General features: G+C 46.4%; 1 protein-coding gene across 2 annotated transcripts in view; it reads left to right on the forward strand.

Annotated features, from left to right (window-relative positions):
* The window catches only part of ANXA13 (annexin A13), a 58,619-nt gene extending 50,589 nt beyond the window's left edge, over positions 1-8,030 (forward strand). For both annotated transcript variants that reach the window (XM_050801707.1, XM_050801706.1), the window contains 2 exons: positions 4,086-4,198; positions 7,467-8,030. In XM_050801707.1, the coding sequence (XP_050657664.1) occupies positions 4,086-4,198; positions 7,467-7,586 (233 nt within the window). In that variant the 3' untranslated portion in view covers positions 7,587-8,030. The remainder of the gene's footprint in view (positions 1-4,085; positions 4,199-7,466) is intronic.
* Positions 8,031-10,057: the final 2,027 nt, after the last annotated feature.

Consider the following 10,057-nt stretch of genomic DNA (forward strand, 5'->3'; position numbering starts at 1 on the left):
TGATCCCACAGAAAGCTTGGAAGCTGGGATGTCCAAAGTGGAGCAAGGGGGCCAGGCTTTTGCACCCCACATCAGCCAGTCATGTAACACTGGCTGTACCAGGGGAGCATGCGCAACTTTGGGCAAGCCAGCTCTCTCCCTTGGAGGGAGATTCCTGGGGAGGGACTCAGCTGTGAATGACTGCCTTGATCCTGAATAGGTATCTGAGTGGCACACCACAGCATCCATTGCAGTCCTGCTGTATTAGTCCGTTTTCATGCTGCTGATAAAGACATACCCAAGACGGGGTAATTTATAAACAAAAAGAAGTTTAATGGACTCACATTAAACTTCCACGTGCCTGGGGAGGCCTCACAATCATGGTGGAAGATGGAAGGCACATCTTACAAGGTGGCAGACAAGGCAGAGTAAGACCCAAGTGAAAGGGGAAACCCCTTATAAAGTCATCAAATCTCGTGAAACTTATTCACTAACGTGAGAACAGTATGAGGGGAAACCACCCGCATGATTGAATTATCTCCCACTGGGTCCCTCCCACAACGTGCAGGAATTGTGGGAGCTATAATTCAAGATGAGATTTGGGTGGGGACACAGCCACAACGTATCACCCACTAACACCAGGGGTCCCTGAGTGCACCTGTCAAAACCTAGGACCGTTATCCAGTTTCAGGCAGCCTGATGGCTCACAGGTTTCTTTTTCCATTGGGTTCCTTTCAGTGTTTTCAAAGAATGAAGTTTGTTTGGAAAGAGAGGGGAGGGAGATCAGATCTTGATCGTGCCAACCAAACCCCAGGACCTCCTCTCCAGGTGTTGCCCAAAGGCAGGAAATAGCAGAGAGATGGGCATGAAGCTGTGTCTGGCAGGCTCCTTCTTTCTTTCTGCAAGCCCTGGAATGAAGGCATTGTGCATTGTCCACACTCCTGTGGTGAGGAATCCAGGGCCCCAACCCAAATGGCAGGAGCAATGGAGAGACCTGTCCTCCGAAGAGGAAGAACCAAATAAGCAGCCCTGGAAGTTAAAAAATGTGCTCTAGTTGCCAAACTCTTTTGTTTGGTTTCTTTGGGGTTTTTTTGAACAATGTCAGCAATTGATTTTTTTTAATCTATCCTTATTTTGCATTCAATGAGCAAGACCTCTGCTGTGATATCCGGAGGCCTAAAAATCCTTGGTGTTACTCATGACCCATGCTGGGTATATACACGAGCCCTGGTATAAGTGACTGTGCTTAGGGCCTTAAGCCATTTATGCTGGAGGTTGCAATTTTTTGAATTGCAGACATGTGTGAAAAATTCAGACCTTGGCGATGACCTTGAGCAGTAGGATATAAATAACTCCCACATGCTTAGTATTCCAATAATGGAACATTAGGCATAATTAAGAAGAGGCTTGAGTAGATAATGGGATCTACTCACGGCCCAGTTCTGAGGCTCTGCGTCCTTGCTTGTTGTACTTGCAGTATGAAAATCGGGAAAACAACAGAGTGTAGTCAGAAGATGGTATTACAATTATTCAATGATTTAACATTTACTCAACACAGGCCGGGGCCCAGGGTTTGCGCTGGGTGTGGGGATAAGAGGTAAATAAGGCCAGTTCTTCCTCTTAAGGAGCCTAAACTCATGGTGGATTTTAAGCTGGTGGGTACAAATCCATAGATTAAGCTAAAGATGAAAATAAAAACGAAGAGCAAAGAGGGTACGGATGAAGGAAAAGCCAAGTCCCTGGGGTTGGGGACCGCACACTCTAAGAGTGGGCTGTACTCCAGTGGTAGCAAAGGCCAAAGTGATTAGAAGAGACCTTGAGAATAAGCACACAAATACCAGAATACGGCTTCATGACTATTTTCTAGACACTTCCCACCCCACTCCCACCTAACTGATAGCGATGCCAGTTTATGACTAACATCTAGGAGCAGGGAGCTGAGGTCAAATGGCTCCCACCACATGTAGCCTCTGGAGCAGCATTTCTCAAAGTGAGGTCCATGGACCCCCTGCCTCAGAATCACCTGTTACAATGCAGGTTCCTGGGCCCCACTCCAGGTTCCCATTGAGAACCTCCAGGAAGGGAGCCCGGGAAGCCACACATTTACAAACTGTCCAAGTGACTGAGTTATACTCACTGAAGTTCAGGAACTTGCTCTGAAGGCAAAGGGGAGCAAGATACAGAGCACCGGACTGGCTGTCCTTTCTGCCACTTGCTGTGAAGAGTCTTTCTTTCTTTCTTTCCTTCTTTCTTTCTTTCTTTTTTCTTTCTTTCTTTTTCTTTCTTTCTCTTTCTTTCTTTCTTTCCTTCCTTCCTTCTTTTCCTCCCTCACTCCCTCCCTCCCTCCTTCCTTCCTTCCTTCCTTCCTTCCTTCCTTCCTTCCTTCCTTCTTTCAAGACATAGTTTCACTCTGTCACCCAGGCTAGAGTGCAGTGGCACAATCTTAGCTTACTGCAACCTCTGTCTCCTGGGTTCAAGGGATTCTCGTGCCTCAGCCTCCACACCTGGCTAATTTTTGTGTTATTAGTAGAGATGGAGTTCCACCATGTTGGCCAGGCTGGTCTCGAACTCCTGACCTCAAGTGATCCACCGGCCTTGGCCTCCCAAAGTGCTGGGATTACAGGTGTGAGCCACCGTGCCTGGCTGCAGTGAAGAATTTTATTCCACATCTTCTCTGGCTATCCCTGCCCAGCCTTTTGAGGGATTCCTGCTGCTGCTAACAACAGAGGTTGTTCCCCAAGCATAGATTATAGACAGGAGAAATGTTGAGAGTTTTCTTCCCAAAAAGCAGGTAGAAGGAATGTCAAGGGAGAAGACCCCTGGGCACGAGCGGAACACAGTGACTTCAGGCAGACAACGATCCCCGCATCAAATCGCACTGTACAGAAGAGGATTTTCAGGAAAGCTTTGTGGTGCTCACTAGCTCAAATTGTCTGGGGACCACAGTGAGTCTCGAATATGCTACTCCCCAAAGTAGCGTGCAAGTTTCCCCTGAACCACCAATCCAGCAGCTTTTGGGTTGTTCTCAGGAGAAAGAGGCCAGACATTGTTTCTTTTTCAGTGTGATTTTCTTTTCCATTGAAACTGTGGCAGCTGCCACATGGCCTGTAAAAGGAGACTGGTTCCCAACCCAGACTCTGCTTCCCGAACTCTGCTCCTCTCCCTTGCTTACAAGCATCAATCACACAGACGGTCCCCTAGATAACAACAGTCCCATTACGGGACACAGTAAGGTTGCACATTCCACATTTATGCCAATCACTTACTGTTAATCACTAACATCATCAAGTGTTCTAGAGAAATGTTAACAGCCTAAAGGGCAATTTTTTTTTTCCTCTAACGTGTTAGTCATGATGGATCCATGTGAGCCTGGGAGGAGGGGAAGGAATTATTTATTCCCAGGAGAAGAGATGCACCCTATCACCTGCTTGATGAATAGAGACCATGCTTCATTAAGCTGTGGACAGATCAAAGCTGGAAGGCAAGGGGAGGCCAGGAAAGAGCAAATAGCAGCATCGTAGGAAAGTGATCTTTAAAAAGGATCAAACATTTCATCAAGTCCACATCCCAGACTGCAAACCAAAAGTTCGTGGGGAACCTGGAAAAGGTTCAGAGATGAGGCTTACAAAACAAACCCAGTGAGGAAAAACAAAGGGTAGGGAGGTTGTTGAGCATAGGAGAGCGGGCGGCTGTCCAACTGGATACATTGTCAAGATGATGAAGTTTTATTCCAGAAGGTTGCTGGCCAATCTGTTTCCCTTCAGAACCCTATGACAGCACCAGAGATTTCACTTCGATAGGAAAAGTTATTTCTGCTGGGAAATAATGAGAATAATGGGCGTGGCCGGGAGGGCCTGAGGATGCCACAGCTCTCCTCTAGAGGGTCTTCAGGGGACAGGAGAGGAGCTCTGCCTGAAGTTTCCAGGTGCTCTGACCAGGGAATCTTCCGAATCTCATTTCACAACAGTGTCAAGTCAGCTCCTTTCAAACCTCTGCCTCACCATCCAGTCAGTTCAAAGGGCAGCCAGGTGACACTTAGGGGGGGTCCCCAGGTCATTCCACAAAATGTGAAAGCCTCACACTCTCTTTTCCTTCGTCCTGCCCAGTGAGATGTGCCCGGGACTGCGAGGGCTATTTTGCTGAACGTCTGTACAAGTCGATGAAGGGTGCGGGGACAGATGAGGAGACGTTGATTCGCATAATCGTGACCAGGGCCGAGGTAAGACACTCTCCGACTCCAAAGAGGCGGCTGCAACTTCTCTTTTTTCCACCACTGATGTCATCAACAAATAGTTTCTATTAAGGGCCTATTTACAGAAAAAGTAAAACAGAGACAGCCCTTGCCTTCCCAGAATTTGCAGAAGACATCGTGCTCTGCTTCAATCTGTTTCTTTTTGTAAAAATACAATAATGGTCGTTGCTTCTTTTTTTGTCCTCTGTGGCTCCGGAGAGCTCACGGAGGGGTGCAGAGGCAACCCTGTTGAGCAGTTCTCAGGGGCTGCAGCTATGCACGGCTCCATGTTAAGGAAGACAAAACAAAGACACTTGAAAGAGGTCAGCCAGCAGCAGGGACAAAAAGAGAATGATTTCCGAATTCCTGAGCGAGGCCTTTCCTTAACTGAACACACTGCAGAAGCAAGCACATCAGTGTAAGGCAATGGTTCTCCATCTTGTTAAAAACTATTGCTCCTCTAAGGAGCCCTTTTAGACACATGTGTGTCTTCATTGCCATCCCTTCCCCCCAAGAAATGTTAACACCAGAGATAACACTACAAATCTGTTTATATACCACGTGGATATCAGTGCTTCATACATAAAAAGATTAAGGGTTTTTTCACCCCCTAAAAGTCAATTTGTGCTTGCTCTCGGAAAATGTGTGTGTATAAGGAAGAGAAGGGAGAGGAGGAGCCAACCGCTTGGGAGCAGCCATCAAGACCACAGCTGGCCGGGCGCGGTGGCTCCTGCCTGTAATCCCAGCACTGTGGGAGGCCGAGGTGGGTGGATCACCTGAGGTCGGGAGTTCGAGACCAGCCTGGCCAACATGGTGAAACCCCATCACTACTAAAAACACAAAAATTAGCTGGGCATGGTGGCACACGCTTGTAGTCCCAGCTACTCAAGAGGCTGAGGCACAAGAATTGCTTGAACCCAGAAGGTGGAGGTTGCAGTGAGCCGAGACGGCGCCACTGCACTCCAGTCTGAGTCACAGAGCGAGACTCGATCTCAAAAAAAAAAAAAAAAGTCACCGCTAACACTTTGGGATATGGGGCCACAGACAGAAGGAGGGTACAAAGTAAAGGGGAAGTGGCATTGCATCAGCAGCAGGAGAAGCCTTGGGGAATGAAGTGGAACTAAGCACTTGAAAACCACAGACATCTGCCCTCAAAAAAAAAAAAAAAAGTTCTTAAATGAAGGGGGAGGTGAAGGGGGAGGGACACCAACCCAAATTCTGATCCATGGCTTCTTAACACATAATACTTAACATCTGACTCTGTTTTTAAATATAACTTTGCAATAAGACAGTTCTTGCGTTTTTATTTCTATTCCTGGAATTTCTTCTCCCCTCCTTTCTCCTCCTCCACAACTCGTCTTTTTCTATTGAAGGCCACGTCTCTCTCTCCCCTCTTCCCCTTTGCCAGTCTCTCTGCTCCTGCCATGGCTCTGCCTCTCTCCTCCATGGTGCCAAACCCCTCTCCCTCCTTCCTCTCCAGGTCTTCTGCCTTGTCTGTACCTCTGTCTCTTAGCAACTCAACCTCCAGCCAAAGTCACTAAGAGATGAGAGATCTGGAGGGACTCAAAGGGGGCAGGTTGAACACAACGAAGACCCAGGATTCCAAAAGACCCCCAGAGAGACTGGATCCATCCAAAGGGCTTGTGAGGGTTCCATGATCACTCCGGCGTGGCCCACAGAGTGTTTTATTCCAAGAAGCTCTGTCTCAGAATCAGCCACACGTCCTGGGCCACCTCAACATGTGGGCAGTTCCCTCCGAAGGCTTCAGACCTAGCTAGATATAGTAGTTTGACCAGATTTCCTAATCTCCCAAAGCCACATGGCACTAGAACACCCCATCCCACCCACCTCCACCTTCCTGCCCCTGCCCCTGCCCCAGCCCCAGCACGGGGCAAGAAACCAAGCAGTGGGGCAGGGGGACACACAGGCTGGGGGAGAGACAGATGCCACCTGTCTCCTGTAGCGTCGGCCACCTGCTCAGCATCCACTGCAAACCCTCCCTCACTCCCCTACATACTCCCATCCTGATCATTTCTCTCACTCTCTCAGCTCAGCCCTCTCACTGGGGCAGGAGAAGAAAGAGTCAGATCCCTGAGCCACACTTTTTGGGCCTGGTGTACAAGGAAGGGTCTAAGCCAAAAAAGAACAGAAAAGAAAGACTCCTGGTTAAACAGAGTTCTCTGCTTCTTTTATGAGATCCATTATGTTCTACCTGGAATTACATCTTTTCTGATACAAGTATCACCTCCTTTGCTAGGCTGTAAACATCTATTGGCAGAGCAATGTTTGAATTCATTTTTCTCCTGCGTCCTACCATCACTTCCAGCACCTAGGTTGTTCAAGCTTCCGGTGAATTACACTCACAAGAAATCCTACAAGTTGATAGTGATTTGGATTGTGTTGACTGGTACTAATATCCTTGCTAATCAGGGTATGAGGGAAAAACTGCTTAATTGCTTAATTCCACATCTCTGTGTTGACAATTTTCTTAACTTTATACCAGGTGTCAAGCAACTACAGCCTGCAGGCCAAGTCGGGCTCATGGCCGGGTTGTGTACAGTCCTGCTAGCTTAGGGCGATTCATTTTCAAATAACTCTTAAAACTCAAAAGAAAAACAATACTTTGTAACGTGTAAAAACTGTATGAATTTCAAGAGTTTTAGGGCCGGGCACGGTGGCTCATGCCTGTAATCCCAGCACTTTGGGAGCTGAGGCGGGTGGATCACCTGAGATCACGAGTTCGAGACCAGTCTGGCCAACATGATGAAACCACATCTCTACTAAAAATATTTAAAAAAAAAAAAAAAAAAAAATAGCCAGGCAGTGGTTGACTGTAATCCCAGCTACTTGGGAGGCTGAGGCAGGAGAATTGCTTGAACCCGGGAGGCGGAGGTTGCAGTGAGCCGAGACCACACCATTGCACTCCAGCCTGTGCAACAAGAATGAAACTCCATTTCAAAAAAAAAAAGAAAGAAAAGAAATTTGAGAGTTTTAGTGGAACACACACACACACACACACACACACACACACGGACACCTCTGCAACCTTTGGGGAACTGACCTCTGCCTTCCCTTTCCTGATCACAAAATTGAAATAATGTGATAAAGGAAATAATGATAGGAAATAAAGCCCTATCTCAAAGGGCTGTTTTAAGGCATGAATGAGCAAATGAATATAACGTGTGGAGAAGAGTGCCCACTGTTTGTGAACACACCACAAATGTTCTTGTCTCCATTGCTGTTATTTTTTCTACAGGTAGACCTTCAGGGGATCAAAGCAAAGTTCCAAGAGAAGTATCAGAAGTCTCTGTCTGACATGGTTCACTCAGACACTTCCGGGGACTTCCGGAAACTGCTGGTAGCCCTCTTGCACTGAGCCAAGCCAGGGCAATAGGAACACAGGATGTAACCGCCTTTGTCAAGAGCACATTCCAAATCAAACTTGCAAATGAGACTCCTGCACAAAAACCCTCAAGAGTCCCGGATTACTTTCTCGGCAGCTTAAGCGGCGCAGCCAGGCCAAGCTGTTTAAGTTAAGGGCAGCAACGTTAAGATGCGTAGGCAGGGCACCTTGAACTCTGGCTTAGCAAGCATCTGGGCTGCCTCTTCACTTTCTTTTAGCATGGTAACTGGATGCTTTCTAAACACTAATGAAATCAGCAGTTGATTAAAAAAACATGCATTTGTAATGGCACATTTAGAAGAATATGCATCACACAAGTAAGGTACAGGAAAGACAAAATTAAACAATTCATTAATTTTCCTTCTATGTGTTCAATTTGAAAGCCTCATTGTTAATTAAAGTTGTGGATTATGCCTCCATTAACTGCTTTTCCAAAGATTGTCTTGATAAGTTTGGGCTCTTGTCTTGGAAATATGAGACTTGTGAAATTCAAACATACATTTTTTAGTGGTCACTAATCAAGACTAGTCATAAGGAAACAATTCACTTGCTTTTGTAAAATGTAACTAAGGGTAAAATCCCCTAATCTGCTACCTTGTTTAACTGGGTTTTATTCTCTAGACATTTGACCCACTTGAGTCTTTCGTCTGATCTTCAAATACAATTAAGCTGAGCAAAGTGCCAACAAGATCAAGATCGATGGTCTACCTCTGAAGTGAATTGGTTCCACAGCAATAGATTTTGTGTTCCAAAACTTTAGTCTCATAGCCACGTGTTGCTAGACATAGAGGGATCTGTCAAGAGAACCTGGACACCTTGGCCCAATAATCATAGTTGTCATTCATTGGCTGATTATTTGTGCCTGACACTGAGTAGCCCAATTTCATTCTTAATCCTCCCCACAGCTCTGTGAGGTTAATATTACTCCCAATTATCAGTTGAGGAAACTGACACATTAAGTAACCTATCTAAATTCATTTACAAGTGCCATTTTCACACTACTATAAAGACATACCCGAGACTGGGTAATTTATAAAGAAAAGAGGTTTAAGTGACTCACAGTTCCACAGGACTGGTGAGGCCTCAGCAAACTCACAATCATGGTGGAAGGGGAAGAGGCATACCTTACGTGGCAGCAGGAAAGAAAGAGTGGTGAGCAAAGGGGGAAGAGCCCCTTATAAAACCAGCAGATCTCATGAGAACTCCCTCACTATGACGACAACAGCATAGGGGACACCGACCCCATGATCCAATCGCCTCCCACCAGGTCTTTCCTGGGGATTACAATTGACACATGAGGATTACAATTCGTGATGAGATTTGGGTGGTGACACAGAGCCAAACCATATCAACTAACATTTCATCCAGGGCTGGATGACACCAGGAATCATGCTACTAACTGCCTTTATTGGAAAAATCACTTGAAGTACATGAGAATGGGTCTGTAATCATTCACCTGCTTAATTCCTTACTATCTGCCAATCACTGCGCTGTGCTCTGAGGATACAAAGATAAGTAGAACACTGATTGCCCTTGGGGCGGTTCATTCCCAGGTCAATAATGTCTCTTTTATTCAATAGAATGCTGTAAGTGCATTAAAAAGAGCAGTATATTTGTTCATTTTCACACTGCTATAAAGAACTACCTGAGACTGGGTAATTTATAAAGGAAATGGGTTTAGTTGACTCACGGTTCCAACTGGCTGGGGAGGTCTCAGGAAACTTACAATCATGGCAGAAGGTAAAGGGGAAGCAGAGCACATGTTACATGATGGCAGGAGAGATGGGGGAGGGGAAGTGCCACACTTTTAAACCATCAGATCTTGTGAGAACTCACTCACTATCACAAGAACAGCATGGGGGAAACTCTTCCCACGATCTAATCACCTCCCAGCAGCTCCCTCCCTTGACACATGGAGATTACAATTCAAGATGAGATTTGGATGGGGACACAGAGCCAAACCATATCAAACAGGTAAAGGGCTCTACCCATGAGTAAGAAAAGAGAACACACAGCTCTGCATGGGGAACTGGGGACATTTCCCAGAGATGTGTTTGTGCTGGTTTTAAAGGACGCATAGAAGCTCTCCAGAAAAATTAAGGAAGAAGGGCACAAGTAGAGACTGGAGAAGCATGAGTGGGCAGGGTGTGTTCAGGAAGAGATGAAATCCATTCTCCTGGGGCACAGATGTGTGGAAAGGAAGGAATGGCCCTGTCAGGCAGGCAGGCAAAGCAGCTGTGAAAATAGGTTTGAACCGCATCCGCCATGCTTCTGCCTGCCCAGCATGAGTTTGGTCCTTTGGGCAACAGCAGTCGTTAGAGATGTTTAAGCGAAGAACATGGTCACATTTGGGCTTTGGGAAATCACTTTAGTGGCTGCTAGACATAGAGGGATCTGTCAAGAGAACCTGGACACCTTGGTCCAATAATCATAGTTATCATTCA

Source organism: Macaca thibetana, chromosome 8 (genome assembly GCF_024542745.1).
Source record: "Macaca thibetana thibetana isolate TM-01 chromosome 8, ASM2454274v1, whole genome shotgun sequence".
In the NCBI taxonomy this organism is placed as follows: Eukaryota; Metazoa; Chordata; class Mammalia; order Primates; family Cercopithecidae; genus Macaca; species Macaca thibetana.